Raw genomic sequence first — 26,005 nt, forward strand, 5'->3', positions numbered from 1 at the left:
ATAAAAAAAAATGATTTTATATCATCGGCGTAGTGAATAACTCGCACAAGCTGACTTGTTTGTCCCGGATGCCTGAGAGTCCCATTAGAAGTCCTTAAACACAATATTTCATCATTTAACGGAGATTTCTTTTGACTAGCTGCATACATGTGTAGCATCTCACAGGGTGTTTGCATGGCAGACAACACAGAAGTGCCACTAATGAGGAAGTGTTTATTCACTGAAACATTATTAGTATCAGTCAGGACTGAAACAAGATCAATACATAGGGCTCGATCAAAGGCCTTGTTCTACATACTGTGTACATCACATATTGTTGGTTAAAAGCAATCCGTTTAAGGCATGCACAGGCAAGTCTGCACAAAGTTAGGATTATAGAAGCAGTCGGGCTCGTCATAATGCAAGAAACATTAATTTCATAGAGAAAAAAAAAAAAAGCATCAACCTCTGGCACTGGTGGCTTACCCAACATAAGGGTGAGATAATGCAGTGAAGGAAAGTACATTCACTGAACAAGAAAGACACAAAAGAACTGGCATAGGGTGCTTTTCACACGGTCCTTTAAAAATACATATTTTTAGTCAGCTGGAAATGAAAGGACATGGAGAACTGGCGGAAACGCAAACGAAACCCAGAGACCAATACTCTGCTGGTGTTACTGAAAGATTAGATGATTCCTTCTTCTGAAAGTCACTAAGCAGCATGTGGATTCTGTAATAAACTGTGTAAACACGTGAGGTCAAAGTTTCACACCTCAGAAATGTACCAGTAAAACCTGACAGCCAAACCCTTGACTGCGAAGCTATGGTGCATATATACAGTATATCTAATTCACCCAGAGGCAACAATTCCGAATTACATAACCAATAAAAATATGTTGAACGATAAATATAGTATAACAATAGAATGCATGAAACCACCGCAGTGATAACAGTCGAGGAATTGCGTTACTAATAATCTAACGTTCATCAAAGAAGACGCAGGTAGCAGTACAAATATATACATATAAATATATACATCAGTATATACATTAGGAAAGCTAGCAGTGCAGGCAGAGTAAATATCTTCAGCCAGATTAAAGCATTTCAAGAGAATAGAAACAAAGCCAAGTTTTCTCACATAGCTGCACAAAATCTTTTGGATTAATGCAATTATTAAAAAATAAAATAAAATAAAATTTAGGCATGCTACAGGTTATTTAATATTCGAGGGAAGCCAGAGAAGGGAACAAAAAGGTGCACAATTCAACTCAGTTGTCATTGTTATGTAAAATGCAGCAAAGGTTTCAGTCCAACACAATTTCTGCTCATTCATTCCGATACCACCACATTTTAATCATGCACGTTTATAGATTTTGTCCACCAAGCATACAGAACGAAAAAAAAACAAAGGGTCCCTGAACATCGTGTGCTAATGTAGAAAATATTCAGTAAAGTACTCAACTGACCTCCAGTTGCATTCAAGCCCAGTCTTAGACCCAGTTCATTGGTTCTGAAAGACAAAAGTCCAGAAGATTTACCTTTGCACACTTTGAATCCTCCAGGTGCTTACTCTAGAGCCACCTTGCCCTCTAGTGGACAAAACCTCATTTGTGCAGCTTTCAAACCAACAACAGACAACATGTCGCTGGAGCCAGCATGTGGTCCTGGTGCTTAACAATGCTGTAAACCTTGTCGTATACAGAGTTTCCTTTAAATATCACGTATTTACAAAGTGCTACAAAACGAAGGACTTGCCTTCTGAAAACCTTCACAAAATAGATTAAAAAAAACCCACTTGTCACTTCCTTTCGGCTTTCGTCAAGGAAACAGTTAGACTGTAAACATCAACCGTGTAAAACAGGGGGTCTGTGAGCGTTTTACTGTTTTGCCAAACAAATCTAGCAAGAAAGAGTTTACCCGGGAAGTAGATTTAGACTCTTTCGTGACACACATATATAACAAGATGTATACGAAATAATCAGCAATGGTGAAATACCACATTTTTGGGGACTGGGATATTATAATTAACTCTTCATCATCATCATCATCATCATCATCTCTCTCTCTCTCTCTCACACACACACACACACACTAAAAAGCTAGCTTTCCGAGACTTGGCACAGATTCTGTTTTGGCAAAGCGACCCAAACAGAAGTGAATTCGGGTATCACACTGTTGAGTGACAAAAAATGACTCAATCGAGGGAATAGATTCAGCTGTGTTGATTTTGCAATTATGGGATGTGATTGTGCAGGCTGATACTGGTCTTGTAAACATTAAGATCTACTGGGCGCAGTTGCACAAACTAAAGAAAAGACCAAAAAAAAAAAACCGCTAACTTAACACTAATTCCTCTTCACATGGTTGCACTGGTGGTCTGGTAAGTCTAGAAGAGGAAAGGGGGTAGGGTGCAGGGGGAATACCGCATTACCCCCTCCCTTTTACACATACTCTCTCTCGCTCTCTCTTTCATACATACACACACACACACACAATGTAGGACCAATCAGACGGCGGATATGCATCCTTCTCTACTGCAATTCCTCGCATCTCTCCATCTCTAGAGTATCTTTTCATCAGCAGTTTGCCACCTCCCTCCCTCCTTCCCATCCTCCCTCCCTCTCGCATCTCTCCATCTGTGTGAAACAAAGGACTGCAGCTCAGTTCAGCCCTGCTTCCCCTCCCTTCTTCCTACACCACAGCATCAATGCACTTTAGTTACCGTCAGCTGGTCAGGAAGCTCATGTCTGTGCTGTCTGTGTTTATGTGTGTATTCACCTGCATTGGGTTTTCTCGCCTCTGATAATGTGCCAAACATTAGTCTGTGAACATAAATACCTATCAAGAAGAGAAAACCGAAGCAGGAGACACACACACGCATAGGAGTGCGCATGCTAGTTTTTTTTTTTATTGTCTTGCTCCTCTGGGATTTCGATCGTGTCTAGTAGAGAATGCTGGATAGAGATTCTGCTTGCTGGGGGTACATCAGATTCTCAGCCTTGTTTCCTTTTCACTGTCTCTGCTTCATCGTCCACATTTCATTCATTTCCTTTTCTGCCATTATATTTAATATTAGCAATTCTATTTATCTATGAATGTCATTACTCAGAAAATCTGCATCCTTGGTAGCAAAAGGAACAGATCATCTTTCACATATTCTCTACACAAAGTGCCTTCATCAAACATCTTGCTCTTTCTTTCTTTCTTTCTTTCTTTCTTTCTTTCTTTCTCTCTCTCTCTCTCTCTCACACACACACACACACAAACACACACACACACACACACAAAGGACTTTAGACAGGAAATGAGATCATTAATGCCTCTTTGCTGACATCATTTAAAAGCAATTAGTCCTTTTTGCTGGAAAAAACCCCATAAAACATGCATGTTACGATTCCGCTGGCTTCAGTCATTTATACCTCCATTCAAAATGCTGGGGAAGTCTTCACTCCTGATTTTTGTTTCTACAGATGAAAAGGGGATGCTTGGTCTCAGGAACTTGATACAGAGTAGAAAAGAACGGAAAAATAAATCTTGAGGTGTTTCAGTAATATGTGGAAATGCAAGGTTAGAGGAGGACGATGGTCATCTTGGATCAGTTGGTTGGTCAGAAATTCCTTCTTGGTCTGATTGTCATGGCAACCCTCAGGACTTTAATATCACTGGAACAGATGGAAAGAGATATAGATATAGCACCAACAGCACAAAACCCGAAGGAGGAATAAATGGCAAGAATATGATTAATTATCGTAGGATGAGTATTATGTAGACATTTCAGAGAATTCACTCACAACATGACTTATACAGCAAACTAAAAGCATAAGAAATGAATTTGGGAAAACATGAAACAGGTCCAGATTTGATCATATCACTTTTTATAGATCATTGAAAGAAAAATCCACAAGTTTCCCATTGACATTATCTGCTAAATAGAATTGCTTTCATACATTTATTATTTATATTTATACAATTATTTATATAATTTTCCAGTACAGTTTTTTTGATCAGTTTTTATTTTATTTTAATAAATTTGCAAGATTTATAGTTCACGTGAAACTCACGTCCCCAGTTGATGACAATGGCAGCAGTAATGATGAGAATTCCACCCAAAAGAGAGACAATCGAGAGGACCTTGGCGTTGCGGCCAAGACGCCGCGCTCCATCGACATTCCCTTGCTGCAGACTGTAACGAGACTGTGCGACAGAGCAAGAGAGAAAAGAAGGGAAGATATATAATTGTAAAGAACAGAAGAAAATGAGAAATTATATGTATTTTTGAGTAGATTATAGAAGAAAAACAATGGAATATGGACTGATTCCAAATAAAACTCATTGCTTAGTATTTCTGAAAAAAATAATAATAAAAAATATACACTAACAGTAGCCACATACATTAATAGAATATCAACAATTTATGAAGAATGCTAATCCTACATAAATCTAATCAATCGTACCATAACAGAGAAGGTCAAGCCAACGATGTTGATAGGCCAGAGAGGGCAGAAGCAGGCAAGTATGGCCAGGATAAGGTAATCGTTGGGCTTGGTGCCATCTATAGCACTATCGGTGAGAGCACTAGGCTGGCGGCTGAGTGAAGGCCGAGGCGACCCAGCATGGCTCATCGAACCCGAGCGGCTGCCGAGGCGGGCATGGCCATTAGCATGAACATGGCTAGCCTTAGAATGATGATGACGAGGTGGAGAAGAACGGGAGGAGGTAGGAGGAGAAGCTTCCACAGCGTTAGGGCAGTCTCCATTACCTGTTAAAGGAGAGAGAAATGGCAGATGTGAAAAACGAAAAGAAAAAGTTGATAGAAGGAATTTGTTGGAGTTTGAGAGGAAATGTTTGGCAGGGGGACATTTTCCTGAAAAGGGGTAAGAGGGGAAGCGATGGAAAGATGGGGTTATAAAGTTTTTAATGGGTTAATTAAGCTAAGAAAAATAGTGCTATGTTAGTAGATCATAGCATTGCTGAGGTTCGAAGTAAATAATATGAAGAAGATTTGACTCTTTACTTGTTTCCATCTTTTCATCGATGACTGACAGGTGGTCTTTGGCCAGGCCATTCATCTGGACAGAGCTTTCTGGAACAGGAGTGGACTCTGAGTCAGTTGGTGGATCTTGATGCTCAGTCTTCACTGGCTGAGAGGATATGGGGATCTGGTCAGATCTGTCGTCTGCTTGTTGATCAGTCGGTTGTTCAGTTTGTTGCTGTTCTTCTTCCTGCCTTACACTCAGAGCACTAGTTGGTTCGGTGGTATCTGTGTTCAGAGCCATCCTGAAGATGCAGAATTTCTGCCCAATTCCTTTTCAGACTACTTTACGGTGCTGTGTTATTGTTGTGATATGTTGTTTGATAATTCTGTGGAAAAGAATTCAATAATTTTAAAGTTAATCTTTTTAATGTTAAAAATGACTGCTGATACTTATTTTACATACATTAGATATACAAGGCAGTAGACCAGAACAAAGCTGTGGCCATCAAGTGCATCAAGGACTGCCATTTAACGAATCAGTGCATAAGTCAGCACATGGTCTGACTACTTTCTTCACTTTAGGCTTAAGCAGAGGGGTAGCTTGTTGGTTAAAAAGGGAAAGGTTTGTCAATGTATTTATTTTCATTGCAGTTCACCTCAAATGCAGCAGGGGCATCTTACAATTCCATGATGGTGTAATGGACAGACAGATACTGAGCACAGTAAACAGACTGAATCATTATAGATAGGCAATAAATTTTGTACTGTTCAGCTTTCTGAACACCAACCAATATAAACATATATCCGGCTCCACAAACCGTCTCTGTAGCTCTGAAAAGGAAACTTTGTCCATCATGAAATCATATGGAGGGGTCTCCATGGCTATCACCATCTCTAATAACCATCTCCTCCACCACCCCGGCCCCACACACCCTGTAACTGACTCTGCTTGTCTGCTACACACAAACCAGTCCTGCATTCTGGTCCATGATCTATAGTCCGGATGGGAAATGCTGTCTTTAAGGAGCATTTCTTAATTGTAAGATCCCTCTGCTGTGTGTGAGCTGAACTCCAAATTCAACAAAGACACTGGCAAAAGCCTTCAACTTTAAACACCTACAGATCCCAGTCTGTCTTAGAACACTTTTCTTTAAAAAAGGGCGGAGCTAAATACCGGGTCAGAGAAATGTAAACAATGGCCTAGGAATTAAGAAAGAAGCCATATTAATTGCGTAATAAAATCTACAATCTTATAAATATTACAAATGGCTGCTTTTCGGAGGCATTAGTAAGCATCTAGAAATAGTTTTCTATATAGGATCACAAACCATTTAAAATGTAATATAGGCTGGTAATGGTCTTATAGTAACAACAGACCTCTGCTCAACAACTAAAATATTAGCAGTAGCAATAGTTTTATCGCATTGCATGTTAATAAAATGTGAGCTCATGAAGTGGTCATGCTGCTGTTTCAGCTAAGGGGTGGCTTTAAAGACAAGCTTGGATCTATACCATGTGCTGTGCTCTTAACCTAACCTGTCACTACAGTAAAGCTAGTGCACCTGCCTTGCCATTATAATATGCTGAGACAAGAAATCATAGAGGGGAAAAAAGAGTCCACAGGAGAACAGACATCTGGCTCCATCCTCCTCTCATCAATTCTGTGCTCAATGTACAGATTGAATACAGAATCTGTTCTTGGGCTTCCAAGTCTTCATTTATTTAACTGTGGGGTTTTTTTCAGTAGAGGTCTTTCCTGCAGAGTCCTTGTGTTTGCCTCCCTAAACAAAATGCTTTGATCCAGCTTTGATAGTCATCGGAATATGAAATCAGAGCCAAATTACCCCTCGGTTTTCTTAATTTGTGGCCTGTGATTAGGTTCATATTACAAGAGGTTCATAATTACTTTTGGGTCTAAGTGAACATGTGCATTTGGCTAATGTCAACAGCATTTTCTCTGCTACACCCAAAACAGTACACGACATACACTACATTATCTTCATCCTATCTCTGATTCATCTCATTCTACCTATAAATACTGTATTATATTGCTGTCTAGGATTGTAGTGCTTGTTAAAACAGTGATCTTCTGCTTTGTTTGGGTGAAGGAAAGAGGAAGAAGGGGGATGGCTGGGGGATCAGGTGACACACCTATCTCGAAAAAACCCTAATTCCCAAATGAAATGCATAAAAACAAAATGTTCACATGATGCAGGTTACCAGATGCGAATAAGAAAAATAAAATACAATGCTTATGCAGAACTTATTGTCATTTATAAAGTTCTTTCTTGCCTGCTGGTCTTATATTGATATATATATAGGCTAAATGCTGTATGGGGAGACAGATACACCTATACAGCACCCCATCACCACTGCTGTGCGTTGTCATTGACAACGAGTTTGGGATATTTTATACATTTAGGTGATGATGCTCAAGCATATCAGTACATTTCCATTTCGTTAAGGTGGAGAGAAAGGGGAGGTACAACACACCCGTCTTAAAAAAGCCTTATTGTATAAATAAATAAATAAATAAATAAATAAATAAATAAAAATAAAAAATCCAGCAATGCACCTTCCAAAAACTCCATAAACAGACTCAAGGAAAAAAAAGCACAAGTTTGCATGCGTAATGTTTGAGAAGTTATCAGAATGTTTTCCTATAATTGATGGAGTTTTCCAGATATTTCTGGAATATTATGGATTTCAGAGCGAAGCGTAAAAGCGCGACACACCCACAGTAAGCAAGGCGTTTTTACACTGGCCTCAAACGCAAACACTCGATGCGCAAAAGAATTAACGGAGACATGCAGACCCACCTTTTCTAGTGCGAAGCGTGGGAGAATATTCCAGTGCACCTTATCATGTTGGAATAAAAGTTAAATAGAAAACTATAAGGAACTTGGCACAGGGAATTCACAGCGCGGGATCGAATTTGGGAAAAAACAGACCTTGGGACAGACTGTATTTTTACGACTGCGCTTCTCGGTCAGCACTACCCTCACTCTCACTGCGCTGTGTGTGTGTGTGTGTCGGATGAGAGGGATGGGGAGTGCTCGCGTGCACAGAAGGAGGTGCGATTTCACTAGACACGCGCGGACGGAGGCGCCACCTGCACCGAACCGCTCGCGCACTCATCCCTTCATGCCACATTGGGCGTACCCATAACTCTGCGCTGTTTATGACTGGTTCATTTTCTACAGCAAAATTAAAATCTGGGTTGCTTTAGAGTGAACTGGGAGGGCTGGTGATATTAATGAAATAGAGAAATAACCTATCCAGTTTGGCATCCTCGCTGATTATTGTGTCTCCTGTATTTTTCCGGGTTCTCCTGTTCAGTTCACCCCGAAATATTCATGTTTTTACGCTCACGTGCTTAGTCATATAAGCCTTCAGTTGTTATGTCAACCGCTGTTTACCTTCCCATATGATTATATGATGCTTCTAGGTTTTCAAAATATTTCATGGTACCTTCTGCTTGAAGCCCTGTCACTGTGTGTGTGTGTGTGTGTGAGCAGCTCTTTTATTATTCACTAACAAAACACTGCTCGGTTGTGACCCATTTTCTATATTATGCTGTTATGTATTAAAAAAATACATTTATACCTATTCATAATATATGCAGATATACATAACGGGTGATAGTGAGACTCATTATTGCAAGAAAATATCTCGTTATTACGACTAAACATCTCTTTATTACTCTAAAAGCAACGCATCACTATAAGAAACCATTTCATTACTATAAAATACTGTTTTAGTACAAGGCAATATGTTACTACAAAAAAAAACATCTTGTTAAGTTTTCTTTTGAGAAAAGTATAGGAGTTTGTTGATGCAACAATCCTCTCGCCTTTTGTGTGCTACAAGGAATCTAATTTACAAAATTATTTGTAATAAATTTGTCATTTTTAACCAAATATGCAGGTTGCAGATATGCACTTACTAAGACTGGCTCATTTAACTGTGGCGAAGTACAATATATTAGCCCATCACTAACCCAGTAACAGAAAGACCACCACTGTCCAGGTATTCACTATAATGCCACTGCTCTGTCACTAGTCACTAACTGTCCACCTAAAAGTGGGCGAAGAAGATACTTTAATTATGTGTAATAAAGTATTTAGCAACACTGCAGCGCTTCATACTGTACACTAATACTAGCATCACATACAGTACAATAAAATGTCACTGATGACCCAAAAATGGCCCACTAGTTTTAACCCCAATATTATCATCCCTGCACTGGCTACCTGTCAAGTTTAGAATTGATTACAAACTGGCACTACTTGCATACAAGGCCCTAAATGGTTTAGCTCCCACGTATCTAACCAGTCTGCTGACATGCTACAATCCACCACGCTCTCTAAGATCACAAAACTCTGCACTTCTGCTAGTTCCCAGAATATTAAAGTTTACAAAAGGGTGTAGAGCGTTTTCGTATTTAGCTCCTAAACTGACAGTGTTCAGGGCTCAGACACAGTCTTCCAGTATTATGACCTCAACCCAAGAGAACATCTTTGGGATGAATTAAAGCAGAGACTGCGAGCTAGGCCTTCTCGTCCAACATCAGTGTCTGACCTCACAAATGCACTTATAGAGAAATGGACAAAATTCCCATAAACACACTCCTAAACCTTCCCAGAAGAGTTGAAGCTGTTGTAGCTGCACAGGGCAGCCCAACTCCATATTAAATTCATGTTCATGTAAAAGCGGATGCCCCAAAACTTTTGGCAATATAGTGTATATACAACCCCACATACCAGGGAAAGCACATTAATTTCCGTGGTTCTACACAGAAAGAGAGATCCACCTCAGTGTGGTGTAGACACATTAGAAACTTGAAATGAAACAATGAAACATGACAAGACCTATGAAAAAATCCCAGGTGTTTGTAGCCAAAAGTCATCTGTGAGTTGGCAAACAAGGAGAATACACACCGGCACCTTCTGCAACATCAAGCAATGAGGGTCTCATCTGGTGAAAAATAATCTTGGCTGATTCTTTCCCGAGAGTGTATCAGCACAGTGGCTTTGTCACCCAAGACAGCTGACCATCACAAACCATAAGCAAACACTTAGTAACAGATATACAATAAAATCACGGGCCACAGGAAACAGTGTTATATACACGTTTTAAACGTTTATTACTTATAATGCACATAAGGTACTCGAAGATGCTTTTGGATCACTGTATGATTTATAAGGCTTCGGTGGATAAGGAAATAAATCTGTAATGTTTGGTCAAGTTAGGCACATATTTAAAAGCAAATATATTTGCATAGAATACACACCAACCAACTATTGCTATTAGTTTTTCTAAACTATTTCCTCTCATAGTAATATAGTATTGATATTTGGCAGGGAGAAAATAAAGACCCAAGAAAACAAACAAAAGTAAATATAACTAAGAAAAACACTGAAAGGCTTTGACATGCAGCAATTTCTTAGACATTTTTATGATATCTGAAGTCTAGGGCTTCTTATTTTCTTTTCAGTTTCATGGCTTTTCCTCAGAGCTCTTCATTGCCCCCAGCAGGCCGTTAGCGGTAGTGAACAGATTGATGGGAGAAGAGCCATCTGTGATCAGAGTGGATTTAAGACCCAGAGCTTGCAGCATTTTAACCTAGACAGAGAGAGAGAGCGAGAGAGAGAGAGAAAAGGAGGGGGAAATATGACACATTTTCAGTACTGCTCTTGAATGAAATTCAGTTTAAGTCTAAATTAAATTAATGAATAGGATATAAATAAGAAATTACATAAAACACAGCAATTAATATGTAGTTTTATAATGTAACATAATATAATATAATATAATATAATATAATATAATATAATATAATATAATATAATATAATATAATATAATATAATATAATATATCCATTTTTGCTTATTTGGTTGCACTAGAAAAAGGCTGATCCAAATAACAAAAAGACCAAAAAAGGGACGGTCCATGAAAGTCTGACTGATACGATCACTTTTCTCCCTGTAGTAAAGCCTTCTTAGTTCAGCCTGATCTACAAATTCAATCCCATCATTTCAGTGTTTGCTGCATTAAAGCCTCTCTTAACCTAGTAAAAAACGGAGGAGGAGCTTGGTGTGCGCGAGGTGATACCTGTAGCTCGGGTCCGGCTCTGGACATCTCTGTCAGTGTATCACTGCCAATAGCGTCTACCATCTGTTTGAAACGTTGGGTTTCAATCTCGGACAGTTTCTGTTGCTTCTCCACATCCAAGCGATCGATTTCCTTCTTATACTGGAGCTCCTGCTCACGTGCTTTTGCCAGACGCACCAGTTCAGCTTCCTAAGAGCGTATTTATGTAAGAAATGATGAGTGGAATGCAACATTTGGAAATTATACAGAGAAACACAGAAAGGCAAGCTTTCAGAATCCACAAATATTGTCTTTCATTTTAAATGGGAATCCTGGTGTAGAGAGACTCCTGCATGAACACAAAACTGGGGGTACTTAATTAATCATCCTAGAACCCTATTACAAAGGAGAGAATGAAAGTGCAATGGAGAAACTGTCAAAAATATTAATTAACCAATAAGAAATACTGCTCATCAGCATTGTAGAATGTATTCTGCTGGGATGATGAAATGATTGTGTGTGTGGGTAAGAGACATAATGAGGAAAGGCATGAACTGAAAGATAAGAAGAGAAAGACATACCGCTTCTATTCTCTGGGCCTCAACTTTAAGTTTGGCTTCTTCCACAGCGGCCTCACCCTGGATACGTGCTGCCTCTGCCCTGGACTGAGCTTCTGCCTTTGCTGCTCCAGTACTCTCTACAGCAGCACTAAATACATACACACATATTAGTGTCACAGGTCCATACCATAATACTATATAATGCATTTATAAGGGCTACGGAGTTGAAAACTGACAAATATCTAATCCTACTTCATGCAATGCCTTTGCATGCTAAGCCACCATTTCTTCAGCAAGCCTTTTAAGCCTCATATGCTTACTTCTAATCTTGGATTAAGTTAGAAAGGTGTCTGACATGTAAATGAAATGAAGTCAAATCATATCCTACATTCTCTTCTCAGGCAAAGCTGCAGAGAGAAGCAGTGAGATTTTACCTGAGTGCCTCCAGCTCTAGCAGCTCCTTTCTGGCTCTCTCAGCATCTGCCTGGTCTGTGATCTTCTGCCTCTCCAGTTTGCCGCGTGCCTCCTGCTCCAGGCGCTCTGCCTCATGCCTAAGACAGGGTAGTACAGAGAAAGCAAGTCATCATAAAGTGATTTGAATAACTTTCATCAAAATATAAAGTATGAATATTAGTGAGGCAAAATATGAAGAGTTCATTCCAGTGGAGTCCACATGCTAATAACTTTTACTAGCATTTACATGTGCATTTGTGAGGAGTTGTGGTTTCTGTCAATAGCAAAAGTGTGTGAGTTGTGTCAAAACTACAAAACATTAGTTCAGCATATAAGCTGATTGGTCAATTGATTTCTTTTGTTTTTATCCAATTATAAAGAGGACATACTAATCCAAATGTAGTATAGTACTAATTTGTGTTTTGAGCTTTTGTGCTTTAAAATATTCTTCGGATGCTCAATCCACCCCATCCTCCATTTTATTGACTTATTTATTTCAGGTAAAAAAAAAATACACAACTGCCAAAACAGCACAGATTGCTTAGCCAGCACATTAATTTCATTAACAATATTGGCAGGAGAACAGAACACCTGTGCTAAGACTCATTTAATTATTTTAAGGCATAAAGCAGAAGTCAGCATAAGGTACAAACATGTGACCTGGTGTGTAAGCAATTTTTCCTCAAGCTAAATGATATATGGAACAAAACTGCAACTAGAGATGTTTACTGACCGAGCTGTGGCCTCCTGGGAGTTGGTAGTGATCTCAATGGCGAGCTGGACACTCTTCTGCAGGGCATCACGCGTGCGCTGGTCCACTGGCTCCACTGACTGAATGTCCACGCTGCTGATCACCAGCCCGTTCTGACCGAAGCGCAGACTGGAACGTACTGCCAGCTTCTCGTCAAAGCCAAACACGGCTGAGCAGATGATCCGGTTTGAGTTCTATAGGCAAAAAGGGAAGTATGAGAAACGAGAGGAGTGAGTGAGCTGCATGCATAGAACGCTTATGCACATTATTTTATCATCATGGTCACTAGAAACGGATGGGAAAACAGGTGGTAGAATATAACAGAGTTACTGCATGTATCTGATAAATCCAACAACACTAAATCACCTTGTGGAAGTCATCAAACTGCACCGAAGCCACAGCTCCTCTGATCCTGGAAGCGATGGCTTTACAGGCATCACCCACAAAGTCAGGCACTGAGAAGAGTGCTGCTGCTTGTGTGGGGTCTGTCTGGTTCTTTATCTCAAAGTGCCTGATGATGAGAAGGAAGAAAATATGATATATTTACTACATCATGAACATTAAAAGTAGTCACAGGCACCTGGCAAATGTGTCTCCATTCTGTCATGTCAGGGATAGAAAGAGGACTGCACTTAAGCTGACCACACTATTTCAAATAATATTTATGTGAATCAGAAAAAAAGTAGCCATTAGGATAGGTCTAAGACAGAATGAATATACTGCAGCACAGAACATTAAAATGTAGGACAATGACAGATATATGAAGAGTATTGGCAGAGCTTCTTGGCCACACATCACATTCATTTTTGATTCCCGAAGAGTGCTCGTAGATTAGTGCAGGTATTCTGGCAGTGATGGCTGCACTCTCTTTTAATCTCTGTTAGCTTTTATCAAGAACAAAGTGTCCTGCTGTAGTGCACTGCTTTTTACTACACTGTGTGGGTGGAATATTTTATCACACACAGCGGCATACCTTGAACAAGACAGATAGACAGACATGCATGGTTTACCAGTTGTAGGCAAGCTGAAGCTGCAGACGGGCATGGTCGGCGGTTTCTATGGTGATGATGTCAGTGCAGAAGTCAGGCCCGAGGAGAAGGCAGATGGCCTTAATGACGTTGGGCCGCTTGGGCTTGTCTCCAGACAGAGACAGAACCGTGAACTGCTCTTCCGGGCCCAGCATCACCAAATCAGGCCCAAACACCACCCTAAGACAGAAAAGATGAAATTTCTTTTAAAGAATTTTTATTTTTAAGCACAGCCATTAATTTATTTGCCCTCAGTAGCTGCTTAATCCGGGGAACACTGGGTGCAGGATGGGAATATACCTTTCATGGGATGTTCTGTCAGTCCATCACAAGAGACCACACATACACATTAACACACTCAGTCACACCTTACATTAGGGCACTTTATAGAATAATAGCTAATTATACTTTAGGATAAAATCCAGATGAATTACATTCTTAAGAATGTGTTCTTTGTTGTACAGTCTTGGCTTCATAGCTGAGATTAGAACAGGAAACCTTAAAAAATATAGCGCTCTGGATGAGAGACAAGTATAGATGACTCCTTGTCGTTTTGTTGCTTGTTTAAATAGCCGGGTAACCACAGTGACTGGTGTATACAGTATACGTAATGTGAATGTATGTCATCCAAAGACGTGCTCCCTCAATAAGACAATAAGGAAAGGGTTTGCTGATAAAGAACCATTACCTGGCTTTCTTCTCTCTGTAGTCGTACACCTGCACTGCAGCATTATGGGGAACACGGTAGGACACCACTCTGGTTTTGTCCCTGGGTTCAGCAGCGGCATCCACGTCCCGACTCGAGCGGCTGGACATTGGGTCACGCATATTGCTCAGCAACTTCTCCACATTAAGAGGGAGTTCCTTTTCCCACAACTCCTCATCGTGTGTCAGCATGTAGGTGCGACCAATGACAGCCCGCACCTGCACAGAGCATCATGGGGTACGAGAGAAAAAATACTTTTTATATAGAGTTTACATTTCTAGCAGAATTCAAACCAAAAAGTTGGCAATGGCTATTTATTCAATTGTTATAATGACCTCTGTACCTCATAAACTAACCTTAGTGCTGTTTGAGAAATCTTCATATGAAATTAAAATATGTCGGAATATCTATTTCATACAACGTTTGCTAGTGATGTCATACATATGCAAATTGAAATGCTTATCAACTAACAATTATTATTCTGCTGCATTTCACTGTATTCTCAATTTAAGACAACCGCTTTCCTGGAGCTTTTCAGTGGAAATGTCAACCAAGATAAAAATTCCCAGTTGGAAACTCAGCAAGATCTGCCATGCATGTATGTACAGTACAATAAAACTGTTCTAGCTTTCGAGCTCCTGGTATGGGACCCTAGGACTCTACTGTAAAACGGCATGTAAGTGCAACTGAATCGTGTAATTTCTTCAACTATTCACAACAGGCTATTAACATGATAGTAACAAATCTTCCACTCACTACAGAACATGGTCAAGTTCTTTAAAAAAAAAAAAAGCACTGGGTGGATCTGACTATTCCTAAAACATTTCATAAGCTATTATAAGCTGTGTGTGGGTGTGAACTCAGACCTGTAAATGCTTCTGTTGCACACACACTCAATCAGCACAACTCAAAGCACTAACCTTGCCGGTCTTGATGTCCCGCACATATATTCCTTCATTCTCGTCCAGTGGAATGGCCTGCCGGCGAAGCAGGACCTCTACAGTGGCAGGTGGGACATATTCAATAGGCCCTCGCAGCATCCAGCGGTCTCCCGGGCGTCTCTGTACAGTGGCCTTTTTGGACTGCCCCTCTTGCTCCTCTTCGTCTTCGTCTTCGTCTTCGTCTTCGTCTTCCTGTTGCTGATGCAGAGACAGGGGGAGAGAGGGGGTGAGAGAGAGAAGGAAGGAAGGGGAGCAAATGCAACGGCTGGAGATGGGTGGAGATGGACATGGCTGCATGTGAATCATGCACTGAGTGTGTGTGTAGGGCTGTATATGCGTGGTAATGTGTAGATGTGTAGAACAAAGCAAATTTGTGAGGCAGAAATAATACACAAAATTATAATACGAAATAATGTAAAGCAAAAAGGATTAAATGGTTTGATATTTAACAAAAGGGGGAGGGAGAAAAAGATGAGGGTCAATTAATGAATCCCCAAATCCCCTTGAGATTAGATACAAAGAACTAGATCCTTTTCATTTTTTTTTAAAAATCGCTTCTGTATTCCAAAATCCAGATATTTTCAGATATTCAGTAATACGTATTGTTCATTCTAGCCTCAGTAACACTGCAGAAATGCATATACTGGCTTTTCATAATGTTATCTTCTCATATGCCTGGCAAAGCACTACTGCATATTTCGTGAGGGTGTGTGGTGTGCTCATGGGGTGTTGGCAAAGCCGACAGTTAAACATGCAAGGAGGATTCTGGCTAAACGAGTAGTGTGCATTTAAGCACAAACAGAATTTCACTGCTCTGTATCTTTGCTGCACACTGGCTGACTGGGATTTCACACAAGCCTGCCTTCTCCCTTCATTTTCTCTCATCATTTTCCATTAGGTCATCCTGCTGTCTGTCTCACCGCCTCTTTATCAGTGAAGGCCTCCACAGCACGCAGCACCAGTCCCTCCTCTTCGGACAGAACGTAGACATCCTGAATGCCGTTCTCCAAATGCTCACCGGGCCGCAGGAAGAACGAGCACTCACCCTGAGAGAGAGAGGTAGATATTTACATATTTTTACATAATTTACATACTTTCAAATGATCAGTACTACACAAGGCCAATGTCGGTTCAATGTAATTGAATTCAATGAAATTCTGGAGTTAATGGATACAATTTGCTTTTCTAATCTTGGTGATTTACTTATTCTATGAAGCGCTGGATATTATTGTATTACATTCATAATGTAGCCAACTGTCCTGCATCCTTGTCCCAAGGCTAAGATTTGAGCCTGTGTGTCAAGAAAACATAAATGCAAATTACTTTCACCACTCTCTTCTGTCCAAGCTGGGGCTTTCCATCTGGCCCAACTGGGTCCAGGATCACGCAGTACTCCCTGCTGCTCAGCGTGGTCACGTTTACAACCCCAACTACCTCCTCAGCCACAGAGGGGATGTGTGCTTCTCTGTCTGCGACCGTCACCAGCCACTCCTCCCCTGTCCTTCTGTCTCGCCCTCCTGCATCCCGGAATGGACGGAGAGCACGCACATGCAGCGCATTCTGACAGAAAATGTTGGTAGATTAAACTTTAATGAAGTGTCTAAGAGAAGCCATGAGTATCTTTTGGTATGATACATTTATTTTGCTCTCTTATGGTACAGGGTGGTCTACACACGTGACCTCTCTATTGGACAGCAAATCCATTCAAGACACAATAAAACTTTGGTTTGGTTTATATGGCGATTTTTGTATATACCAAAGGTCTATTCATTATGCGCTATTTACTATGCACTAATCAGTGGCAGACACATGAAAAATAAATAAACAAAGAAAATGCAAAGCAAAAATCCCCCAAAATGTTACCTTATCAGTGAGGATGAACGCATTCACAATGTCGATGACTTCCTCATGCACTCCAGGCAGGTATGCACCAACTTTACAGACCTGCCACTCCTCACCTGACACACACACACACACACACACAATATATAAAAACACACACACACCCCAAAATCGTCATGTAATCAGGTGGCCAGTTATACCTGCATTATTCCAGCAAGTTCACATTAATATTATGATAAGTGCTGCTCAGGGTCTTTCTGAAAAGCTTTGTAATCACAAAGAAGTAAGAAGAATCCAAATGAAGGTAATTCTCAGTTTGTCTCCATTTTCTGCATACTTTTAACCCACAGAATGTTTTGAGTGTGTGCTTTTTTTGCACTATTCTACACCATTTGTGGTGTTATTATTCACACTGACAATTGCAACAAGAATTGTACTTCAAGTACCCGAATGATTCACTTATTCAACCAAAAAAAGGTGTGGAATGTTGTACACTTCATGCACTCATCACTTGCAGATTTCCTCATGTAATGAAAGAGGAGTGAGGATGGAGGAGAAAATATTTTCAAGATTGCTAATGACACACCGGGAAGAAAACATCTCCCAAATGTCTTTTAAATTAGAACATTTTGCATGATTTATTTTCAACATTCGACTTACAGGGGTTGGACAATGAAACTGAAAGGCCTGGTTTTAGACCACAATAATTCATTAGTATGGTGTAGGGCCTCCTTTTGCGGCCAATACAGCATCAATTCGTCTTGGGAATGACAGATACAAGTCCTGCACTGTGGCCAGAGGGATTTTGAGCCATATTCCTTGCAGAATAGTGGCCAGGTCACTACGTGATGCTGGTGGAGGAAAACGTTTCCTGACTCGCTCCTCCAAAACACCCCAAAGTGGCTCAATAATATTTAGATCTGGTGACTGTGCAGGCCATGGGAGATGTTCAACTTCACTTTCATGTTCATCAAACCACTCTGTCACCAGTCTTGCTGTGTGTATTGGTGCATTATCATCCTGATACACAGCACCGCCTTCAGGATACAATGTTTGAACCATTGGGTGCACATGGTCCTCCAGAATGGTTCGGTAGTCCTTGGCAGTGACGCGCCCATCTAGCACAAGTATTGGGCCTAGGGAATGATATTACAGCCCAAACCATCACTGATCCACCCCCATGCTTCACCCTGGGCATGCAACAGTCTGGGTGGTACGCTTCTTTGGGGCTTCTCCACACCGTAACTCTCTCGGATGTGGGAAAGACAGTGAAGGTGGACTCATCAGAGAACAATACATGTTTCACATTGTCCACCGCCCAAGATTTTCGCTGCTGGCACCGTTGAAACCGACGTTTGGCATTGGCACGAGTGACCAAAGGTTTGGCTATAGCAGCCTGGCCATGTACATTGACCCTGTGGAGCTCCCGACGGACAGTTTTGGTGGAAACAGGAGAGTTGAGGTGCACATTTAATTCTGCAGTGAGTTGGGCAGCTGTGGTTTTATGTTTTTTGGATACAATCCGGGTTAGCACCCGGACATCCCTTTCAGACAGCTTCCTCTTGCGTCCACAGTTACTTCTGTTGGATGTGGTTCGTCCTTCTTGGTGGTATGCTGACATTACCCTGGATACCGTGGCTCTTGATACATCACAAAGACTTGCTGTCTTAATCACAGGTGCGCCAGCGAGACGTGCACCAACAATTTGTCCTCTTTTGAACTCTGATATGTCACCCATAATGTTGTGTGCATTGCAATATTTTAAGCAAAACTGTGCTATTACTCTGCTAATTAAACCTTCACACTCTGCTCTTACTGGTGGAATGTGCAATCAATGAAGATTGGCCACCAGGCTGGTCAAATTTAGCCATGAAACCTCCAACACTAAATTGGCCAGTGTTTCAGTTTCATTGTCCAACCCCTGTATACTACTGCTTAGTAAAAACTGTTATTGCTCCATTTAAGACAATACTACCCTTTTAAAATTCATATGCTAGATGCTAAAGTACACAGTGCATAGTGTATAGTATGTCATTTGAGAGATTTTTTTCCTTGTGTGTGTGTGAGACAGTGCAATTTTTTGTGTGAGACTGCCTGTGTGTGCTAGCCAGTCTATCTATGTGGAGGGAGTGCATGTGTGCGTGCATGCATATGTGCTAACCAGTCACTCTGCGAACTCCAGTGCGGTCCACACCCTCTTTACGAGCTCGAAGGCGAATGGCCTGGTTCTCTCGAATCACTGTGGCTTTGATGGTCTCCAGGACGGCCACCTCTTTCCTAGGGATGTACGTTCCTGACAGATGTCAGAGACCACAGGGTTAGCCAGGGGCAGCATGTTTTATAGGATATACAACAAATTACACCATACCACGTTTAGCCAAAAAGTGCTAGCAAACATCTTAATATTATTATACAACCTATAAAAGAAAAAAAAAAAATAGTGATTTTCTCGCTTAATACAAGTGAATTGTTGAAGTACAGAGAAGAATGGCAACCTGAATGCTGGTTTTAGTTTGAGGAGGTAAAGAAACAAAGAAAAAACAAATAAAAGCAAAAAGCCACCTGGCCCTTCAAACAGCCACTCGTCTCCAGCCACTCTCTTCTCTCCATTTTCTTGCTCAAAGTCCAGAAGAGCCTGCAGCCTTATAGCTGTGTCGGGATACACGATCTGCAGTGGAGTAACTTCCTGTTAGAGAGAGAGAGAGACAGAGAAAGAAAGAGAGGGAGAGAGGGAGAAAGAGATTATATATGGATACATTTATTTTCATTAAGTCAATTTAAAGAGAACAATTAAAGAGGTTCAGCCACCTCACAAAAACCACTTCCTGTGTAAATTCTTTCACTCACTCTCTCTCTCACACACACACACACACAAGTGAGACTGAACAGGCACACCTTCTGTATCTCTTCTCCAGGGTAGAGTGGAAAAGGATCCTGGGTCAGACGGATCTCCAGGTCTGCATGGCGGAGTTTAGCTTGGCCTGCTGTGTCGAACTGAACATGTCCCTCATCATCACGAGCTACCGGGTTCAGGATCACACAATAATGGCGAGGAGGCACCATGGTCATACGAGTTGGGGGAAAGAGAACCCTAAGAGAAGAGTAAATGAAATGTAACTAGATAAGCATTTTGGCTTTAAACACATGGCGTAACTAAAACTAGGAAAATAATCCTAGAGGTACTGTAACCTAAAGATCTGAGGGTAAAGGCTATAGCTAGTGAACCTCTCCAACTATCGATAAAAGCTAAAACGATAAAAGCTACCAACCTGAACTCCATCAGAGAATATACGGTTTCATGAATAACTCAATCTCCCTTTAGCCATTTTCCTACATTTATCTTCAGTATCTATTACATCCCCATCAGGGTGGATTCAGAACCTATTCCAGGAATGCTAGGAGCACGGTGGGACGATTCATCCCGGATTTTTTTTCCTAGCCACTATTCACCTCTGGCAGGCTCATTCGGGATAAATTTAAATTATAGTTTTATAAATAGATTTCAGTAAACTTGCTTTGTGACTTTGTCTATTGCTAAAACTGCTATACAAATTTTAAAAAATTATGTGAGGCTCCACACAGTGAATAACCAAAGTTCCTAGTACCCTGGAGATGTGAGGCCAAAATCCTACCAATTGTGACACTGTGCAGCCTCTGGAAACTCTTTGCTGACCCCAGCTACAAGCCTCCACATGTTACATGGATTTGTTGAAAAAGGAGAATGTAGGTTTCCTCAGAACGTTTGACCTTTATCCCATTTTCTCTTCAATTTTCTGCTGTGTAACACACTTGAAGATGAGCGCTATCTGCCCTGTTCTGAACTCCTGAACTCACAGATGCCCATGATTATTAGGTCACTGTGATTGACAGGGGAGAGTGAGAGTATGCCACACCTCTCACACCTTTGTGGCATGATCAGGATTCACACTTGAGATCTCCTGATTATAAAGCAAACCACGTTTCTGCTGTGATCTGATAATAGGTTGTATGAATTCCTCTAAAGAACACAAACCATTAAATGTTTTGGTTTATATCTCAATGAATGGACAATGGGAGTCATTTCATTTGGATTATGTGCTGAAAACAATGTTCTTACAGGTGTCGATTGTAAGCTTATATATTGTTTATAGACCTTTAATAATCGCAGAATTTTAAAAGACACCATGATTCACAATATTATCATGTACATAATCTGAATACTTTCTTTATTTTAAACCTCAATTTTAGTTTTAGTAAATTTTTTGACCCATGGATTAGTTTCATTTGGCTCTGCTCAGCTTTGTGTGTTTTCTTTAAAAGGCAAGTCATTAATCTGATCTAGTTTTAAAAGACTTTAAAAATCATAAACTGGTTCTTTACTAGCTATATAAATCATAGTACGGCCTTAAAGAATGGATTGCAAATGCATATTTTGACACATAAGAGTTTGTGTTTTTTTAGGGTTCAATGTAGGGCAGAGCAAAAATGAACACATAATAGAAACAAAGGAAATATTACTCACGCAAAACCACAACCCTAAAACTAGTTCATACAGGAATAAAGACAGGCTTTACTTTTCTGAACAACAAAAAAAAAAAATTTTTGTGGGCTTGTGGAATTCATAACATTTTTAACAAAGCACAAAGAAACAGTATAGCAAAATGCTATATTAGAACTGATAATCATTCAACTTTAACCTGGTACATGTGGTTACCTCTCATTATCCTGGCGGATGTAGGTGAGGGGTCCAACCTCAACCCGAGCGATGTTGGTGTTCTGATCCAACACATGGATGTAGTGGTGTGGAGGAATCCTGATGATCGAAGTGTCGCTACGCTCGTTCTCCATGTGATTACCTGCAGGTCTCTTCGACATGATCCGAGAAGGACGGGGCAGATGTTATCGAATCTGAAGTTGATTAGGTGATAAATTCACATTCAGTGATAAAACACTCAGCCAAAAGCTAATGGCAGGCAAGTAGTTAAGTCCTGACCCTTAGGCTCGGGTTGTATGCTTACCATAAGCCAGTGTCGGGTTTCTAGCTATACTAAAATAAACCATGATTACACCTTAAAATAAACGTTAATATTATATATATATATATATATATATATATATATATATATATATATATATATATATATATATATATTATATATATATATATATAGGAATGTAAATGTACATGGGTTAAATAAATCAGCTAAGCTACTGTAAATGTCACATGAAACACATTAATCTGTGATTTCTAAACATAAAATTAATTAGAAGACTTACTTAAATGCTTTTAGTTATATACTGAACTGAAAGAAAATGCGGTAATGTAAATGGTAAATGTAGTTAAATGGTAAATGTAGTTAAAACCCAAATTATATATTATACTTGCTGGGCTAAATTTACTATAATTTTGCAAGTGCTCACAAAACCAGAAAAAAATAAGTACTGTTTACTGAAGTAAGGGTGTGTTTTATTTTCCTTTTTAGACTTTATCTGAATATGTGTTCAAAGAACTTTAAACTGATTTCACTTTTTGAGCTGATTTCTTGTTTTGGGTCAGCTTTAAGGCCTAAGGCTATTGTATTTAATTAAGTCACTTCTCTCTTTATGAAGCCTGACATGACTCGATATTACTGACATGTGCTTATTTAAATTTATTAAGTTTTTTTACTATGTGTGAACACACAATTTTCTTGAGTAAATTTCACTCCAATATTTTATTTGAATGTGTTGACAACAACACAAATAAGAGAATACGAAAGCTTTGCACACCAATATGATGTCTTTTAGAGGTTTGATCATTTAGATAAGACTTGCCTTTAATCATCAAAGCATCTTATTGCACAAGGAAAATCCTGTCACTGGGCCATATAAAAAAATCTTTACAATGGGACACACCACAATACTTATCTACTCTCAGTTATATGTGTGATAAGGTTGCTATGGATCTGAAGAAAAGTCTAAGCTCTGTATCTTAGACTTTTCTTCAGATCCATAGCAACCTTATGAATGAGTGGGTGTCACTGATGCAATCAAACTGTCATGTGAGTTTTATAATGACCTTTATGTGTCAAACTTGATTGCAGAACACTGAACAAATCATGTGTAAGCTTCTCTTTAAAAACATGTACACACCCATACCTGCCTTGCGCAAACCTGAGAATACAGGCTGCTGTTTGAGATAAAGCATTTTTCCCCTCTGCAGGATTATCCTTCCTCAAATGGCACAATGCAAACATAGATGGCTAAAGGACAGCGAGGTATTTGTTTGACTACCCGACATGTATAATTCATGCAAAAAAAAGGAAGGTGTAGTCCAAGGGTTGCAGATAGACAGGTGGTGCTTGCGTCATCATAAATCTAAAAAGATCCAATCACATTCTCCATGCCACTTTTACCAGGGTTCATGCAGACACTTTAAAGATTAAAATGCTGGCGTACTGTCCTTTTGAGATTTTTTGACTTGTTAAGGGAAGTCATTCTCCAAACAAGTTCTTAATTCATATATTTATTCAATTCATTACAAAACTATATAATGACTGTTACCGTATCCTTCCCTTAAATTACATATAGCCCACAGAAACAGGTTTTAAACTGCAGTTAATTCGGTGACACAGATTAGGGCCCAGTTTCTCCTTTTAGTAATATTTTTAACAAATAAGAAGAAAAGGTAATATTCCATCCAATAACGCATTTCTGATTTTTAGAAAAAAGCCTTAAAGGCAGCTGCCACTTTAGAGAGTTATAGGGAGACACACTGACTGAATACAATACAGTTGATGCCCTTTTACTGTAGCCTCCGTAAAGCATGTTATTGTAAATATATGAAACAGTGAACGTATATACACTCACAATAAAACGACACACCTCAACGCAACCTTTAATTGATATACCTGAGAAATTTCTCTTTCAACACAAGATACAACCGTATGCTACGTCTATTTTCCGACACTGACTAACTTTCCTTAATTAGTTCACTTCCCACAAAACTGGCAAATCATCTATGACTCTTGAAATGTTATGCTCTCAAAATATCATTTTTTCCCATTCCATCGAAGTATTGTGACTCAAAAAAATGTATTTATATAAATGTAGAAAAAATATATATGTATACACTGAATATTATAGCATTTTAAATAGTTTCCAGGTAAGACTGAAAGACTGTAGCATTGCATTTTGTACTGTGTTGCTCTTAAAAACCTCAGACCTTTTGAAATGTTTGTGGTTTTGTTTTTTTAAAGATGTATAAAATGGCAACCACAGTCTAAAGCACTTCTCAGCAAAGATCAGCTCTGTGTAGGTCGACATGCACTTTCAGTCTGTGGGATCACTACTGCACACTGTACCTGTCAATCATATCACTCTCTCTTCACTGAGCAGTGATTTCATGCTTACTCATTACAAACTGTACAAACACGGGAATACTATCCAACTGCTACACAAAGCCTAGATCACTTTCGGGAAGACTTAATATCCGGATCCATGTAGAAATTCTGCAGCTGGTGTAATGTTAGTGATTAAAGACTCAGGTTAAAGATAGGCACTTCCGCATTGTAAGCACTATAGCAACCCGAGGGGGCGTGTGCGCTACAAATGAAGCCTAACAGACTGACACTGGACAAAAAGGTTTAGAGTTTAGCTAATAGAATCTGAATGGATAGGCTATAATCACTTATATACATAAATAAGCTTCACTATATTTTCATAAATGATCAAGGCATTACAAGCCATACAGAGACGCTGTTCTTCCCACTTCCGTGTTTGCTGGCCTACTTCGAGTCTCGTGAAATTTAGTACAATTTTCTTCTTCTTATTTTTACCTTTCACAAATAACCAAGCATTTCTACACCAACAAACACACCGCGACATCTCATCCTCATCATGAGGAACATCCTTTATATTACACGGAAATTCAGAATTCACCAGGTGAATGTAGATAAACGCAGTTTCGTTGCAGACTGTATAATAATATAAAAACAATAGATAAATGAAAACGCAGGTAACTTACAGATTCGGACAGTTTTGCGGGGAAGTTAAAGTCTGCGTGGACAGATGACAGATCACGGAAAAACGCCCTTTTCCCAAGCTCTTTAATAGCGCTACGTTTAGGGGGGCGTGTCGATGAGAGGAGCGGGGGTGTGGCTTGGGATGTACACAAGCCCTCCGGTAAACAACAGACTTTGCCCCTGTTTTTAAGTAGGCTTCGGAATAACAGTGAGGGTGTCGTATGTGTTGTTTTCCTGTAGTCGGGCTGCTTGTGCGATTAAATCAGAACCCCGCACTCATATGAGAGTGAAACACAGGGGTAGGGGGGTTGTTGCGGGGGAAATCCCTGCAGTTGCGTGACTTCTCGTGCAATGAGCGACAGATTGCTGGGAAACTCTTAGCACCACATCAAAATAAAAGCCACCTCAAGGATCGGTTTCAGAGCTTTTATTTTTTATTTTTTGGAAGCAACACTACGATCTACACCGATCAGCCATATCATTAAAATGACCTCTCTTGTGATCTAACCTATCGAGGCATGGCCTCCTTAGGACCTCTGAAGGTGTGCTGTAGTGTTATTTGGAGCCTCTCTGGGTCATACTTGATTGTCCAGCACATCAGATTGAGATCTGGGAAATCTGGAAGCCATGTCAACACCTTGAACTCCGTCGTGTTCCTCACTCCCGAAGAATTTTTGCAGTGTGTCATGGT

General features: G+C 40.0%; 2 protein-coding genes across 4 annotated transcripts; both read right to left on the reverse strand.

The window, feature by feature from the left end:
• Positions 1-193: 193 nt before the first annotated feature.
• Positions 194-8,027, reverse strand: LOC131362644 (trafficking regulator of GLUT4 1). The gene is made up of 5 exons (XM_058404818.1): positions 7,776-8,027; positions 4,996-5,342; positions 4,436-4,740; positions 4,043-4,175; positions 194-3,643 (listed from the first exon to the last, which is right to left on the reverse strand). The coding sequence occupies exons 2-5, from the start codon at positions 5,255-5,257 to the stop codon at positions 3,627-3,629; spliced, it is 717 nt and encodes a 238-aa protein (XP_058260801.1). The 5' UTR covers positions 5,258-5,342; positions 7,776-8,027; the 3' UTR covers positions 194-3,626.
• A 2,051-nt stretch (positions 8,028-10,078) lies between these two features.
• On the reverse strand, positions 10,079-25,568 carry mvp (major vault protein). 3 transcript variants are annotated; one of them, XM_058413610.1, is made up of 17 exons: positions 25,317-25,568; positions 22,026-22,177; positions 20,228-20,423; positions 19,895-20,018; positions 19,494-19,625; positions 17,354-17,448; positions 16,814-17,050; positions 16,411-16,536; positions 15,470-15,688; positions 14,532-14,767; positions 13,826-14,023; positions 13,182-13,326; positions 12,798-13,009; positions 12,046-12,162; positions 11,633-11,759; positions 11,073-11,261; positions 10,079-10,581 (listed from the first exon to the last, which is right to left on the reverse strand). In XM_058413610.1, the coding sequence occupies exons 2-17, from the start codon at positions 22,157-22,159 to the stop codon at positions 10,456-10,458; spliced, it is 2,613 nt and encodes an 870-aa protein (XP_058269593.1). In that variant the 5' UTR covers positions 22,160-22,177; positions 25,317-25,568; the 3' UTR covers positions 10,079-10,455. The 3 variants fall into 3 exon arrangements, with proteins under 3 accessions (XP_058269593.1, XP_058269586.1, XP_058269578.1); XM_058413603.1 differs by having other exon boundaries at positions 15,470-15,682; positions 22,026-22,219; positions 25,317-25,491; XM_058413595.1 differs by having other exon boundaries at positions 22,026-22,219; positions 25,317-25,489.
• Positions 25,569-26,005: the final 437 nt, after the last annotated feature.

Source organism: Hemibagrus wyckioides, linkage group LG02 (assembly GCF_019097595.1).
Source record: "Hemibagrus wyckioides isolate EC202008001 linkage group LG02, SWU_Hwy_1.0, whole genome shotgun sequence".
Classification (NCBI taxonomy): Eukaryota; Metazoa; Chordata; class Actinopteri; order Siluriformes; family Bagridae; genus Hemibagrus; species Hemibagrus wyckioides.

What these genes read in the sequence shown, in the direction of transcription:
- mvp (XM_058413595.1), bottom strand. Translation starts at nt 22,186, where the DNA reads ATGTCGAAGAGACCTGCAGGTAATCACATGGAGAACGAGCGTAGCGAC. An exon ending in TCCCAGGAGGCCACAGCTCG is followed by an intron (nt 12,163 to 12,797) that starts GTCAGTAAACAT and finishes ACCCTGTCTTAG; the next exon opens with GCATGAGGCAGAGCGCCTGG. An exon ending in CTAGAGCTGGAGGCACTCAG is followed by an intron (nt 11,760 to 12,045) that starts GTAAAATCTCAC and finishes GTATGTATTTAG; the next exon opens with TGCTGCTGTAGAGAGTACTG.
- LOC131362644 (XM_058404818.1), bottom strand. Translation starts at nt 5,257, where the DNA reads ATGGCTCTGAACACAGATACCACCGAACCAACTAGTGCTCTGAGTGTA. An exon ending in CGATGAAAAGATGGAAACAA is followed by an intron (nt 4,741 to 4,995) that starts GTAAAGAGTCAA and finishes CTCCTTTAACAG; the next exon opens with GTAATGGAGACTGCCCTAAC. An exon ending in GCTTGACCTTCTCTGTTATG is followed by an intron (nt 4,176 to 4,435) that starts GTACGATTGATT and finishes TCTGTCGCACAG; the next exon opens with TCTCGTTACAGTCTGCAGCA.